This window comes from Lissotriton helveticus, chromosome 1_1 (genome assembly GCF_964261635.1).
Source record: "Lissotriton helveticus chromosome 1_1, aLisHel1.1, whole genome shotgun sequence".
In the NCBI taxonomy this organism is placed as follows: domain Eukaryota; kingdom Metazoa; phylum Chordata; class Amphibia; order Caudata; family Salamandridae; genus Lissotriton; species Lissotriton helveticus.
The window spans coordinates 652,599,023-652,615,066 of NC_136057.1; the positions used below are offsets into that span (position 1 = coordinate 652,599,023).

The window sequence follows — 16,044 nt, forward strand, 5'->3', positions numbered from 1 at the left end:
CGGTGACCAATGTAAACCGGATCTGCATTGTGGTGTGGGGGTCTCCAGCGCGATACTGGCCACTCGCGCATTAACATGTCCAACACCTTCTCCACACGAAAGAAGCGAGACCCACTTGAAGATTAGAAAGGGAGACTTTATTTAGCTGCTCTTGCAGAGGTGAACAGGCACAACGTTCTTGCGGCGTATGCATTTCGGCATCCCGCCTCGTCAGCGCCGCTTGCGTGTCTGTGTGAGAGCAGGGCGTCACAGCTCGATTTAAATATCCCGCCCTCTCTCTTAACTAATGAGCTGCTGCCCCGCAGGTGAGTATGTTCCAACACCTGACTTAGTTCTGGCGCGCCTTACACCAATGGCGCCTCCAAGTTCCAGAATGCACTGTTCTTGTCATCATCCGGTGATGGGGTCAAAATTGCATGCTCCGATATATATATATCTATATATATATAGATATATATATATATAATGTATGCACTGCCCCCAGAGCAGCCGCAAAGTCGCACTGCCTTAGGGGCAGAACATTCATGTGAAAACACAGAGTGGCAGCTGGCATCCGTTCTGTGTTTTTTGAGTGCAGGCAGCAACCCACTTGCATTTTTAAAGGGTATTAGAGATCTCCTTGCAGGTGGGTGCAGTTACTGACAGCACCCGCTTGTAAGGAGATGTCTGGAGGTTCCACAGTACCCCCTTCTCCCCTCCAGAAGGGGGCGCACTCACAATGTGGCACCTAGAAGGAGACGCACTGAGTGCACCCCCCAAGAGTTTATTTGCCTCTATGCCAACATCTGTAATATGGCACGGGCAAAGAGGCAAAGGAATCCCCTCATTTGCATAGGGTACACTCTTATGCTAATGAGGGAACGCCCCCTGAAGGTATTGTTGGCGCTTTAAGTTCAACCCTGGGCGTCCGATTCGGCTACGCCCACGGAGTAGGCGTAGTGTTGCCTTCTATGCATTTTGCGTAGACAGCGTAGCCGGCAACACTACGCCCACTCCGTGTGCGTAGCCGAGTCGGCCGCCACCCGCCTCCCTCCCGCCCTCCCCTAGATACATTATTTAGGCAACTACCCTGAATAAAACAATTTTAAAGCACTTACCTTGTCCGGGGCTCGTCCGGGGCTCCCTCTTTGAATAGCGTCCTTTCCTGGAAACAAATGCGCATGCGCGGTCGCCCGCGCATGCGCATTTCTTGGGAGAAATGCGCATGCGCGCCCGCCCGCGCATGCGCATTGGTATCCAGGAAAGGACGCTATGCAAAGAGGGAGCCCCGGACGAGCCCCGGACGAGCCCCGGACAAGGTAAGTGCTTTAAAATTGTTTTATTCAGGGTAGTTGCTTAAATAATGTATCTAGGAGAGAGCGGGAGGGAGGTGCGTAGTGGGGCTACGCGGAGTGCGGGAGTGGGCGTAGCTTCTCGCCCACTCCGCGTAGCTCCGTGGAGCCCCACTACGCCCACTACGCCCAGGGTTATCAATCAATCAATCAATGACACTTGTAAAGCGCGCTACATACCCGTAGGGTCTCAAGGCGCTGGGGGGGGGGGGGGGGTGCCGCTACTGCTCGAACAGCCAGGTCTTCAGCTTCCTCCTGAAGGAGAGGTGGTCTTGGGTCAGGCGCAGGTCGGTCGGGAGGGAGTTCCAGGTCTTGGCAGCCAGGTAGGAGAAGGACCTTCCTCCTGTAGTCGCTCTTCGGATGCGGGGGACGGCGGCGAGGGCGTGGTTGGCTGATCGGAGGTGGCGTTTGGGAGCGTAGAAGTTGACTCGGCTGTTGAGGTAGCTCGGGCCTTGGTCGTGTAGGGCTTTGTGTGCGTGGGTGAGGAGGCGGAAGGTGATTCTTTTGCTGACGGGGAGCCAGTGAAGGTCTCTGAGATGTCCGGAGATGTGACTGGTTCATGGGATGTCGAGGATGAGTCTGGCTGTGGCGTTCTGGATTCGCTGGAGTCTCTTCTGGAGCTTGGCGGTGGTACCGGCGTAGAGGGCGTTGCCGTAGTCCAGTCGGCTGGTGACGAGGGCCTGGGTGACGGTCCTCCTGGTCTCGGTGGGGATCCACCAGAAGATCTTCCGTAGCATGCGTAGGGTGTTGAAGCACGCCGAGGAGACGTTGTTGACTTGCCTGGTCATGGAGAGGGAGGAGTCCAGGATGAAGCCCAGGTTGCGTGCATGGTCTGTTGGTTTGGGTGCGGAGCCCAGGGCGGGAGGCCACCAGGAGTCGTCCCAGGCGGAGGGTGAGGGTCCCAGGATGAGGACCTCCGTCTTGTCCGAGTTCAGTTTTAGGCGGCTGGTCGTCATCCACTCGGCTACCTCCTTCATCCCTTCGTGCAGGTTGGCTCTGGCGGCGGCGGGGTCGTTGGTCAGGGAGAGGATCAGCTGGGTGTCGTCGGCGTAGGAGATTATGCTGAGGTTGTGTTTGCATACGATGGCCGCGAGGGGGCTCATGTAGACGTTGAAGAGGGTGGGGCTCAGAGATGATCCTTGAGGGACGCCGCAGATGACTTCGGAGGCCTCTGACTTGTACGGTGGTAGGCGGACTCTCTGTGTTCTTCCGTCGAGGAAGGAGATGATCCATTCCAGCGCCTTGTCCTGGATTCCGATGTTGCTGAGGCGCCGTACTAGGGTGCGGTGGCAGACCGTGTCGAATGCCGCGGAGAGGTCTAGGAGGATGAGGGCCGCTGTTTCTCCATTGTCCATCAGGGCTCGGATGTCATCGGTGGCGGCGATGAGGGCGGTCTCGGTGCTGTGGTTGGCTCGGAAGCCGGACTGTGAGGGGTCGAGGGATCCGTTCGTCTCCAGGAAGGCGGCCATCTGCTTGTTGACGGTCTTCTCGATGACTTTGGCTGGAAACGGGAGGAGCGAGATGGGGCGGTAGTTCTTGAGGTCGGTGGGGTCCGCTGTTGGTTTCTTGAGTAGAGCGCTGAGTTCGGCGTGTTTCCAGCTCTCAGGGAAGATGGTGGTGTCGAAGGATGTGTTGATGATGTCTCGCAGGTGGGGTGCGATGACAGCGTCTGCCTTGTTGAAGACGTGGTGAGGGCAGGGGTCGGTCGGAGATCCGGAGTGGATGGAGTTCATCGTGCGGATGGTGTCTTCGGTGCTGATCGGGGTCCAGGCGTGGAGGGTGGTAGTGGGGGGTGGTTGTTCGGTCATGGTGTGCGTTGGTTGGTTGTTGAAGCTGTTGTGTATGTCCGCGATCTTGTTGTGGAAGTATGAGGCGAGGGAGTTGCAGAGGTCTTGCGATGGGGTGATGTCGTTGTTTCCTGCGCTGGGGTTGGAGAGCTCTTTCACGATGTTGAAGAGTTCCTTGCTGTTGTGTGCGTTGTTGTCCAGCCTGTCCTTGAATGCTGTTTTCTTGGCGGCGCGGATCAGCTGGTGGTGTTTCCGGGTGGCAAGCTTGACGGAGGTCCTGTTGTCCGGTGTCGGATCCCTTCTCCAGACTTTCTCGAGGGCTCGGCAGTTCTTCTTGGAGCTCTTGAGTTCGTCGGTGAACCAAGGGGCCTTCTTGCTGCCGGGTCTGCTGGGCGGGGTCCTCAGTGGGGCGAGTTCGTCCGCGCAGTTGCTGATCCACTTCGTGAGGTTGTCGGCGGCCTGGCTGGGGTCCGCTGAGCTGGCAGGAGGGTGCTGGCTCAGGGAGGTGGCGAGCTGGTCTGCTGTGATCTTGTTCCAGCTTCTGCGGGCGGCCTGTTGTTGGTGGTGGTGGGTCGTCGTTCTCTTGAAGGTGAAGTGGACGCAGCTGTGGTCCGTCCATTGAAGTTCTGTGGCGTGGCTGAAGTCGATGTCTGTGCTGGAGGAGAAGACTGCGTCGAGTGTGTGTCCGGCGAGGTGGGTGGGGGTGGACACCAGTTGCTTGAGTCCCAGGTTGGCGAGGTTGTCGAGCAGGGTGCTGGTGTTGCGGTCGTTGTTGTTCTCCAGATGGAAGTTGAGGTCCCCCAGGAGGATGTAGTCAGCGGAGGGGAGGGCATGCGGGCTGACGAAGTCGGCGATGTCCTCGCTGAATTGTGTGCGTGGTCCAGGGGGTCGGTAGATCAGGGTGCCTCTGAGGGTGGTGTTCGGGTTGGTGTGGATCTGGAAATGCAGGTGTTCGGCGCTGGTCAGGGTGTTGTCGGTGCTGGTCGTGAGACGGATGCTATGTTATGCTATATTGGTATTACTAAAGGGGATGCATAAGCATCTCCGTCCTATTCTGTAATACCAAAGGGCCTGCTGCACACCAGGGGAACTTAATGCAATATTGCCCCTGGTCCCTAGTCCTAAACTTCTCATCTCATGTGTAATCACTGACTTCAGATGTGTTGTTCTAATTAGTTCAAGAGGAGCACAGAAATGACAACACCCACAATGTATTAAGCTGTTATACAAATGTTCAGGACAAGAAACTGTGTTTGCAATGACTTGAATAGTGTCATCTGGCCATTTTCACTCAGTCATAAAAAGTTCCTTTTTTTTTTTTAGAGTTATATATAGTGCAAACTAGACACGAAGATATTGGGTATCAGAGCGCTTTACATAGCACCATTTTCGTTACATGAGGACACATTCATTTTTGGTAGGCACAGGGAGAATCACAGGATGTTGAGCGTCGCTGCTGAGAATCAAAACTGGTTCCCCAGCTTGTACATTGAGCGATCTAGCCCTAAGGCTACATCCTCTCCCCAGTGACATGGAACCTCTCTAGGTTGCAGGCACCATTTAATACCACATAATATAATGTTTTGCTATATAACACTGGCTCTTTTATTTGTCATAGCATCTACACTTTTAATTACAAGCAACAGGCGTGGTCTTCTTGTTAAACACAATATGTGCAATATAGTACATGGACTAGTGTACAATCACTTACCACGGTCTTCTCCGCACATCATACAAATCAATCTTGTTGAGACTTCTGCTTTTATCTACCCAAGGGGAAGCTACAAGGAAAGAACACAGTTCAAACAACATGCATACATAAACAAACTTAAAAGAACACCACCCCAGCAAAATACAATGAAAGCACCTTCCTGCAAGGTTGCAAAACACATGCCATTTGTTCACCACAGATTAAGAAAAATATATACTGTTTTGTAGCAAAAAAAGAAAATGACCCACAGACACCAATATGACAAGTCATACATTTATCCCTTTTCCTGCACATATATATTTGTTCATTGAATAGGAAATTGAATTTAGTTTTTCACAACAAAACTTTCATCTCGCCTACAATATCCAGTTTTGAAAGTAAATTCTTGAAATTACGTTAGCATACACTACAGTAGCCATCCAAAGAGAGTAAACTGAATGGGTTTTGAAAACATCACGTTGATAAAAATGAATAATTTACGAGATTCAAGAAGATTCAAATAAAGTGCAAATACAATCAATAAAGTCCTACTCCTAACTCACACAAAATGTGCTTAATTACTATTGAACGATATATTGATCCAAAGCAATTGCATTAGCTAAAATTAGCTGGCATGTATACAATAGGCGTGGCTTTGTGCCTTCTGTCCAGCCACAACTGTAAGGACTGCCCCTTCAAGCTCAATTCAATTATAAGGTGGCTTCTAGGCATACAGCTAAGATTAAGCTAATGTGATAATGGGGGACAGGAAGAAAAACAGACAGATCTGGAATCTCACCAGAGGCTTATTTTTGAAAAGGGATAGCAGCAGAGATTTAGACTAGATCATATCATAACTATAAGGGGCCACAGAACAAATGTGAAAATGTGAGAGGCACAATCTATATTAATATATATGTAACACCCTAGAAATTAATTGAAAAAATGTTAAGGGGATGTTATAGCTAAGCATGGTAATACCTTAATCCACTAGTACAAACAAAGGTGAGAAATATGCTTGTATTTTCTTTTGTGGAATTAACCAGCAGAACTTACTATTAGGAGGCATTTGCCTCCCGTTCACCTGTGGGCATTATGCATGACATCATGGAATTTCTTCAAAATTTCTATTCATATTATTCTATAAATGTTAGAATTTGAAAACTTTACATAGCTCTAGTTAGAGTGCTTGCAAATGGGCTAAAACAGACAAATCTGAAGAATAAAATAGATTAATTTATTCAAAATAAGGTTTATTGGTTAATTAAGGCGGAGAGACAAAGGTGGTTGGAAGTGGATTCTAACTGAAAAATGCTGATGACCTCCTATTATATCAAACTGTTTGCCTAGCCTCTACTATAAGCCATTAACACAAGAATCAGATTAGAAGGAGGTGACTATAACAATTTATCACTACACAGCATGTAGGAGTGAATTACTCACACACATAGCTCCTATTTACCACAGGACTCTCAAGATGTATGCCTGTAATTCTGAAAAGTGTGTCATTTTCCTAACCCATGACAAGATTTTTCTCTCCAGTAGACACCGCTACCATGTTTCTTGTGACATAAAATTGTTCGGGAGAATTCCATGAGCAGGTAGCATATCTCACAGGCATTGGACTACATAACACAATGGTTTATGGAGGTGAGGGACATAATGGGACAGATTCTCAAACGTAATCTGAGACAAATTCCTAACTTTAGTAAAGTTCTCTAAATGTTCTCTGGCTAGAGGATAAAATGAGCTTCAAGTCAAAAGGTTGATCAATCACAGGTAGCAAAATATAGAATTGCTACTGCTCCTGCCTACCTGCACCTTCCCCTGTGGGCTATGTTGGTGTTGAGTAGAAGGAAACAAAGCTGCAAAATTGTTTTCATTTATTGATACAATATAGGGAGGCCCAGAGGAAAGAGACAACCCTGTCACTCTGTCTCTGAGCATGAAAAAGTGGTTTATCAGTTATATGGATTGGTGACAAGTAAAAAAAATCACTATATTGTTAGGTACAGTCAAAGATTTCAGAAACCTGAGATCAACTTCTGGCCGGTGTGGAACAAAGCAGACAGGCTTAACTTAATAGAAAATGTGTAAAGCAATTAGAAGTTCCAAAACAATTAAGAAGTCAAAAACACAACACAATTAAACCTCCAGTCCAATTTATAAAAAAAGAGAGAAAGATGTGAAAAGCAAAGTGACACCAAAACAATAAAACTCCAGTAGGCGGAATTGGAGATATGATTTTTTTAAGATTTAAGTGAAAATAGTGTCAAAACATGTAAAGCACTAATGGTAGTCAATGGTCAATGTAGATCAGGATTTAGAAGCAATTTGAGGTGTAATGCGATGGAGTATGATTTGGATACACCAAGCAGATTGGCCTGCTTAGGCCTGGAAGTAAGAAAGCACGAAAAACTTTCTCAGTCCCAATCTCAAAACAGACACTTTTGTTTTTCTGAAGAAAACCTCAGCTCAACATAGGACAAAGCTGAAATTCAATCTGACACCATGAGACCTCTTGTCAGATACTTTTCTTGGTTGACCCCTAAGAGACCTGGCATCCTTGACGTGGTTTCCCTTAATATTTTGCCTTCAGACCTCATGTTTTTGCTGACTTCGCTTTTGCTGCCTTAAGACTCTGCACCTTACATTATATTTCATTTTATAAGTGTAATCTCCAAATGGGAAGAGATAGCTAGTTTACGTTTGTTGTCTCTGGAATCCTAATTTTTAATCTTAACTTATGGTAAAGTCAGATTTTAAAATGCAATTCTGAAAATGCCGCTTTTAGAAGTTTAAAAGCAAAAGGAACAAATTATGGACAGAATGCTTAACAATGCAAACATTCACCCTCAGTCACAAAGATCTGTGTTTAAACCATTGTTCTTTTGCTCACCATGCCACCCCAGTTTTCGACCCAGCCATATGTATATAAGTATTGACCCTGCTCCTCATGCGAACAGTCCAGTCCAAACTGCCAAGCCAGGTCCTCCCTGGACCAGAAACAAGCATCCTGGGACCAATTTCAGGGCCTCACCCCATATCAGCCAGGCAAGCTTTGAGAGATAGAGAGGAAGAAGTAGAGGTAGGCAGAGATAAGATGAGAGGTTCAGATATAGAAATAGGCAGAGGTGCAAGGTGGGGTCTAGGGCAATTAATCACTTTGCCCATGCCTTAAACCTTCTCTGACTGAGGACACTCTCTCCCTTAGTCTGGCAGGTGAATTCACCACGAACAAATGAGGTGATAAAATGATAAATCATTCACTGGAAACAAACAAAGAATACAGGGGCATTTTAACAAGGCCCTTATATGGGCTTTTTTGGCTTTAAATGCCAAGAAAATTGAGATAATGTTATCGCCCTATTTGCAAGCCGGTACTAACATGCATTAGCGCATGTTAGCAGCCGTTTTGCCGATGCCTCACTTTACATCTCTAATGAGATGCAAAGTGGGCGTACCCCTGACGGACTACCTTGTAAATTATCACGAAATGCACAGCGGTTTTCGCCAAAAACTAACGTCTGCTAAAACCCTGACTTACCTATTCACAACATAGGGGGTGGATTATGCTGATACGACCACAGGGTCATATCAGCAAGGTTATCGCCGTTTTCCATGGACCATCAATGGAAAACCAGCGATGTTCCATGGAAAACACTGCTAGTTCAGGAATATTTATCGCCATTGCGCTATGTGTTGTTGATACAGCGCTAGCATGGCGATAATTTCCTGCAATAAAAAATCTATCGCTAAGCGCGGCCAGCGATAATTATCGCTGGCCATTGATAATATGCCCTATGTATCTTAGAAACCAAATGCTTTTCTCCACCTGAAAAACCCTCCAGCAAGTGAAAAACACATTTATATATACTTGGTATTCATAGTTAGCACACGGTTAACAGAGGAAGGCCCCAGTGACATTTAGAGAACGGAAAGCCTTGGTTGGGATGGAGTACAAAGACAGCTATTTTTTCAGACATTGCACCAGCACCTTGCAGACTTTATCTGACTCAGCATTTCAAAGGAAAAGACGATCTGTTTCACTGTCTGAGCATATCCCGTGGCTAGACATTCGCAAGAAGGAAAAGTAACTTGTCGAACACGCCTTCTTTTCCAGGACAGACTTCCCCTTTCCCAACAGTGGTGTTTTGCATTTTGAAACTTCCCAGCTCAGAGCCCACTGCTCTTGTACTTATTGGCGTTACTCAGTATAGTTTCCTGAGGGCCTAAATCACGAGACATGACAAATATTGATTCGTAACATTTTGCTGGTCTCATACAAGAGTACAAAAGTTGAGGAGGCCATTAATAATGCATTTGTCAGTGGCATGGGTCTTATAAAGACAAATTAGTTTCTAGGGTTTTGTAATTACTATATACTAATGAGTTGAAATAATGCGCTGCCTACAAAATCATTAGAGCGATGTATTGATTAACAGTTCTAATCATGATTACAGTGTAATTAAGAATGATTTCCAGAGACATTTAATAGCGGGAATGACCTCTTTACATCTACTAATGATTTCCCTCCAGCACCTTGCAGATTACAGAGAGTCATCAAGGGTGGAGTTGATGCGTTGTCTTTAACATGCAATATATGGAGGTATTTTAAAGAAGAATATTAACTATAATTGTATATATTTGTCAACATGATAAATTTGAATAATATTTAAGGACAGTCGTACAGCAAATAATGAATTTGCACAATTTCCATTTCACTACACCACCATACTTAATGTCACATAAAGCTAAACAATAGAATTTTTGCATAACTTAATATTCCCTTGTTAGACCTGAGATCTTTGGCGTGGCATTCCCACCCAACCTTTTTGCCTTCACTCCTCTTGTTTTGCTTTAGTGTTTTTTGTTGGCATTAGGACTCTGTGTGCTTTACCACTGGTAACGAGTGCTAAAGTAACTCTGCTCTGTCCTTCAAACATGGTAAAATTGGCTTACATCTAATTGTCACACTTAATTTATGTTTAAGTCCCTAGTAAATGGTACTAGACAGGGCCTGTAAATTAAATGCTACAAGTGCGCCTGCAGCACTCAGTGTGTCACCAACTAAAGTAGTCTTATAAAAGAAGTCTCAGACCTGCCACTGCATACTGTAGTGCAGTTGTAAAACTTCCATTTCACCTTGGCAAAATAAACCTTTTGCCAGGCATAACCTTTCCTTTTTAAGATGTATATGTTAACCATAAGGTAGGTCCAAAAGCTCAGAGGGCAGGGTGCATTGCATTTAAAAAGTAAGAGAGGTGGGTTTAGGTTTTACTTGTACTAGACGTGAAAAACTCTTAAAATTGTTTTTCACTGATGTAAGGCCTATCTCTCCTATTGGGAAACACTGGATAACCTTATTTAAAATTTGATAACTAGTGTTTGGAGCGAGATAGAAATATGGTGTTCACACACACAAATGAAGTGTAATTTAAAAATCCTCTGTAATGGTAAAGAAGCATTTTAAGTTGCAAATCTGAAAATGCCACTTTTGGAAAGTTGGCGGGTTTTTATCTAAACGTTTTGACGGGTGAACCCAACTCCTCACGCTACAATGACCACCACAGACGGCCAGCAACATGAGATCTGCACTTCACACTACAGCAATGACCGTCCAGGACACTCAACTGGCTATGGTACAGTGACAACTGCCCATGCTGCCCAGCCTAATCTTGATGCTACAGTGACACCCATCCTCGACATTCTCCCTGCTCCTCGCATCCTCTTCCACCGCAAATGCAACTGTTCAGGTCAGTCAATAAAAAAGTATATTTTTCAGTTGGACTATTCTAGTCCCTGTATCTGGACTGCGCATTATCGCAGTCTGTGTGAACATGAAACATCTAACATGACCAGATTACCGCAAGTCGTTCTTTACACTTTTTGGTGCTATATCTATCTAAAACTTTAAAACTATATATCTCCAATGCAGTTTAAGTGGGCCATCCACACCAACCTTGCTACGATGAGAAGCCCACTGCAGAGGGAAAGAGAACATGGTCGTCTTTGCTTCCTGAATGTTTAGTGATGCGGAAGTAAACTACAGCACCATTGAGCACAAAGCACTGGCAGTGCAACATTTTAAAATGTATATTTGGGGCACTCACTTTGACATTAACACAGGTCATAAGCCTTTGCAGTATCTTTTGAGTGCCAATGGTTTTGGCAAGGCTTCAGCACAGTTAGTAAGACAACTTTCAAAATTACAAGAGTGTGACATAATGGTCAAGTACAGATGGGGGTAAGAATTTTCATGCAGACTGTTTGTCACAACTGCCCTTACTTCTTTCTGAATGCACTTCATGTGATTTTGAGAAAGAGTGCATAGTTTCTGGAGGAAAAGATTTGGGCTTACTTGACCACTCCCCATTCTACTACATGTATTAAACTTTTAAGGCACTGAGTGAAAGAAAAGTCCAAACTAAATTAATACCAGAATGGTTAGAAATACTTCTGTGACTGAACAGATACTTGAAAAAGATTAAAACAAATATGTCCGGGGCGTGGCTAGCAGCCGAGCATGGCGGCCGCATAGAGTGAGAGCTCCCGAGGGCACTGCAGCCTTCCATGAAATCCGACCCACTTATCCGCTACCAAGCACGCCTGAAGCGGCGGCGTTCGGGTCCCGGGCCACGGCGGTACCACCGGTCCAGGTTTCAGAGGAATCGGTGAACCGGAGCCAGAGCAACATCGTGTGGCGCGACGGGGCCTACAGCCAGAGGAGCAGCACCGGCCTAGCGTGACGTCCGGACCCCGGCGGAAGTGCAGCTGAGCCGGCCGGGTTACGTGCCCGCACCCCGGTCCCTGCCGAAAAGCACGGAACAAGCCTGAAACTCCTGGCGCTGTCAGCCGGTGACACACGGACGGCTGCAACCGCCGAGCGGGAACGGCGCAAAGCAGAGGTCAGTGAGATCCCAGCCTTGGCCGCACGGAGCGGGGCCGACATCTTGCACCTCCCCACGGAAACCTAGCGGGGGGGGAACATACTGCGGAGGGCATCATCAGACACTACGGGTGGCAGGGGATACTGATACCACCCCAAGCATCAGACCCACAATAAAAAATAAAGACAAAAGAAAACGAAACGAAAGTCGATGCCCCAGGGGGACGACGCCATTCTGGACGCGAACGCAGGGGCTCTGGAGGGACCCTCAAAGCCTGCATCCCGCTAAACGCGTCCAGCAGCACTGACACAGAGGCAGCGACCCGACACACGTAGGCCTGTCTGGTGTGTGGGGGGGTGGCTGCCCGGGCCCGGCACCTATACCGGCCACTGTATCAGAGGGGGACGGAACAGCACAACAGCACGAGAGTGAGGGGGCACAGTTGCTACTCCGGCCCCGAGGGTGAATATCAAGGGCATAACTACGAAGCAGACCTGCGGCTCACCGAATTCCGTGCCAACGTCCAGTGGGTCTTGACCCAACAGCTGAGAGAGTCCCTCTGTCCACCTCCCGCCGACCTACTATTCTCTGGCTAATACCGGCTGATTTCAAACGACAAGCAGGTCACGTTTGCGTGAGTAATAATTCTGGACCTCGCAGACCCCAACACTATGGCGGGCAAAGGACTCAGGAGCGGATCCACGCAGAGTAGGCTGGATAAATTCGCCTATGGGCACCAGGGTCAACAGCAAAACACAGGGCGACCCTCCTCGGGACACGCCCAGGAAGGGGAAAAAACGACGAAAATAACGCTAGATGACGTCATGAGGACACTCACAGATGTGAAAACTACAGTGGGCGCCATCTCATCAGAAGTATCCCTGCTACGAGCGGACTTCCGCAAGATGGCGGAAAGGGTATCGCAAGTGGAAGTGGTCACAAAGTCACTCGTGGAAGACACCTCAGAGCTCCAAGTGGCCATGGAGAAGATGCAAAAAGTTACCAAGCTTCTGCACGACAAGCTGGACGACCAGGAAGGGCGTTCACGACGCAACAACGTGCGCATCCTTGGAATTCCTGAGACGGAAGGGAAAGGGGCCATGGACCTCTATGTGGAGGACCTCATCAAGAGCAAACTCCAGCCCAAAGGCCTGTCTCACTTCTTCTCAGTAGAGAGAGCGCACAGAGTTCCGGGGGGCCCGCCCAAGACGGGGGCAGCTCCGAGACCGGTACTAGCTCGGCTCTTTAATTTCAGAGACAGGGACGCAATCTTGCAGGCGGCAAGGAATTCGCCACCAGTGCGGATTCAGAATGCAACCTTGGCGTTTTTCCCAGACTACACGGCGGAAGTGGCCAGGCGACGCAAGTCCTTCACAGAGGTAAAAAAGGCACTACGAGACAGGGAACTGCCGTACTCCATGATGTTCCCTGCTAAACTGCGGATAGTGGCCGAGGGGAAGACCTGGTTCTTTGACACACCAGAGATGGCTCAAGAATGGCTGGAGGGCTGGAGACCAGCAGGGCAGCGGCACCGCTCACAGCGAGACCGACCGCGACACCGTACGGAAAAAGCACCACCCAGTCAGTCCTCTCTAACACCACATCAGGGAGGCGAGGAAGACGTGGAATCAGACCTGGAGAGAGATCCGCTGGACTCTGGACAATTGGCTCCAATATGACATTGAATTGTATTATTTACAGGACTGTGTGGGCCGCGGTGCCGTGGCTCGGACGCGGCTGAGTAGGGTGGGCACAGGCGGTGCCCGAGGGGGACTCACCAACCCCACAAGCAAGTAAGATGTTTAGGGGAGGGCTAAAGCACTCTGCACAGTTGGGGAAGCGGGCGGGAGTTTGTCCGTGGAGCAGGGTAGCAGGGAGGGGGGATGGAATTGAAGTTTTCATGTTGAAACGTTTAATTTTGTTTGTAGTCATCGCTCAACACCCACATTGTACTATCGCCCTGACATTTGTATATCTCCTACGAAGCACGGCACAAATCGACACATGGGTTACGCCACAGCACGCAGTGTGGACACAACCCCCTCATCAGTCTAATGGCCAGGCCACCTAATCACACGCCCGTCGAGGGCCCCTCCACAGCCAGGGGGACTCCCCCACTACGTATACTGACGTGGAATGTCCGGGGTCTGGGTGACAAAATCAAGAGAGGGTTGGTCCTCCAGGCCATAAAACGTCAGAACCCAGATCTGGTCCTGCTACAAGAAACCCACCTCACGGGGTCCACCTGCAAAGCCCTAGACCGTCGTGGCTACACGATGGCGATACACGCAGACTTCACCACGGGCTCCAGGGGAACAGGCATACTAGTGAGAAACTCCTCCCCCTTTATGGTAACTCGCCGTGTGGCAGATGACCAGGGTCGCTTTGCCGCGGTCCATGGGCAGTGGGAGGGCAGGGCTCTAAATGTGATATCAATATACGTTCCCCCAGCCCTACACTCTGTGGCCCTGCCAGCACTGGGCAGATTCCTTCTTGATCTCCCCGACGGCGCCACGATTGTCGGAGGGGACTTTAACGCAGTCCTGGATCCACTTAGAGATACCTTTCCCTCCAGACCCCGGCCGCGAGGTGCTACACCACTGTCGGACTTTGCGGAAGCCCTAGGCCTTACAGACCTCTGGCGACAGTTACACGCCGAGGCCACCCAATACACTTACTACTCGGCAGTACATAATAGCCTGTCCCGCATAGATTATTTCATGGCACTGGGTTTGGGACTGGATATGGTGGACAAGGTGGACACCCTACCCCGGGGGATCTCAGACCACTCTCCAATTGTCCTGTCGCTCACAACCGGTGGAAAACGGAATGCTCGACTCTACCCGATCTACCCCAATTTTTTAAAACTCCCCAAGATTCGAATAAAACTCAAGCTGGTGACAACACAATATTTTGCTGAAAACACAGGCACGGTGGTGTCTCCTTCCACCCTATGGGAGGCATACAAAACAGTCCTCAGGGGGGCGGCCATTGCAGCGATTACGGGACACAAACGGGACTCACGCAAGGAACTCACGGACCTGGAACTTGCGCTCGACACAGCCAATAACGCCCACATGACAGATCCCTCCCCATCCAAGGCACACACCCTCATGGTTCGACAGCAACAATACCTAGCACACCTCAAAACGACAGAGAAAGGGTATATCGCAAACACTAGACATTGAATTTATGATGTTGGTGACAAAGCAGGGCGTATGCTGGCATGGCTGGACAAGAGAGGGAATGGACCGAGAGGTATTCATAGGCTCCACACAGAGGGGGGGCGGACACTGGTGCACCCGGAGGAAATAGTTTGCGAACTAGCACGACACTATCAGGCAATATACACACCAGAACGGAGGGTCACACGGCAAATGGCGACGGTAACACTCGCGGACACTATCATCCCCAGCATCGCACAAGAAGACAGGGACACCCTAGAACTAGACCCGACGGAGGAGGAAATCCAGCTGGCGATCCAGGCGTTGCAATCCGGTAAAGCGCTGGGCCCTAATGGGATACCGGTGGAGTGGTACAAGTCCATGGCTCCAGACCTTAGTGCCCCATTACTGGCCATGTATTTAGAGAGCAGGGACAGACTAGAGCTGCCACTGGATCAACGCACGGCCACGATTGTCACGATACCAAAACCGGGGAAACCCCCGACAGAGTGTGCCGCCCGATATCATTATTGAACGTCGAGGCCAAGATACTAGCGAAACTTCTAGCTACCCGTTTGCTGCCCCACCTCAGTACCTTAATACACCCTGACCAGTCGGGCTTTATGCCCCACCGGAGCACTGCGCTTAATCTCAGAAGAGTCCACAGCGTGTTAGCTCGAACACACCTCCTCGCGGAGCAGGCTGTAATCCTCTCTCTCGACGCCAAAATGGCGTTCGACCTGGTAGAGTGGGAATACCTCTTCGTGGTACTGGAACGCATGGGAATAGGGCCGAAATATATATCATGGATTCGGCTACTTTATACGAAACCCGTCGCACAGGTGGTAGCCAACGGCCACATATCACCGAGATTCCCTCTGGGCAGGGGGACTAGACAGGGCTGCCCCCTGTCCCCTCTGCTCTTCGCACTGGTGCTTGAACCCTTAGCCATCCAGATCAGATCGACGCCCCTGTTCGCAGGCATCACATGGGAGGAGGGGTGGGAGGACAAAGTCTCGCTATACGCTGACGACATGCTCATCTACATGACCGCACCCGAGACCGGCATCCCGGCCCTGCTAGACCTGTGTGACACGCATGGACGCACATCGGGCTATACTCTTAACTGGTCGAAATCCACCATATACACGTTAAAAGGCCCGGCACCGAGACTGCAAGGGA

General features: G+C 49.0%; 1 protein-coding gene across 2 annotated transcripts in view; it reads right to left on the bottom strand.

The window, feature by feature from the left end:
- The window catches only part of CACNA2D1 (calcium voltage-gated channel auxiliary subunit alpha2delta 1), a 1,913,432-nt gene that overhangs the window by 725,174 nt on the left and 1,172,214 nt on the right, over positions 1 to 16,044 (bottom strand). For both annotated transcript variants that reach the window (XM_078674178.1, XM_078674177.1), the window contains exon 8: positions 4,830 to 4,899. In XM_078674178.1, coding sequence (XP_078530304.1) covers positions 4,830 to 4,899 — 70 coding nt within the window. The remainder of the gene's footprint in view (positions 1 to 4,829; positions 4,900 to 16,044) is intronic.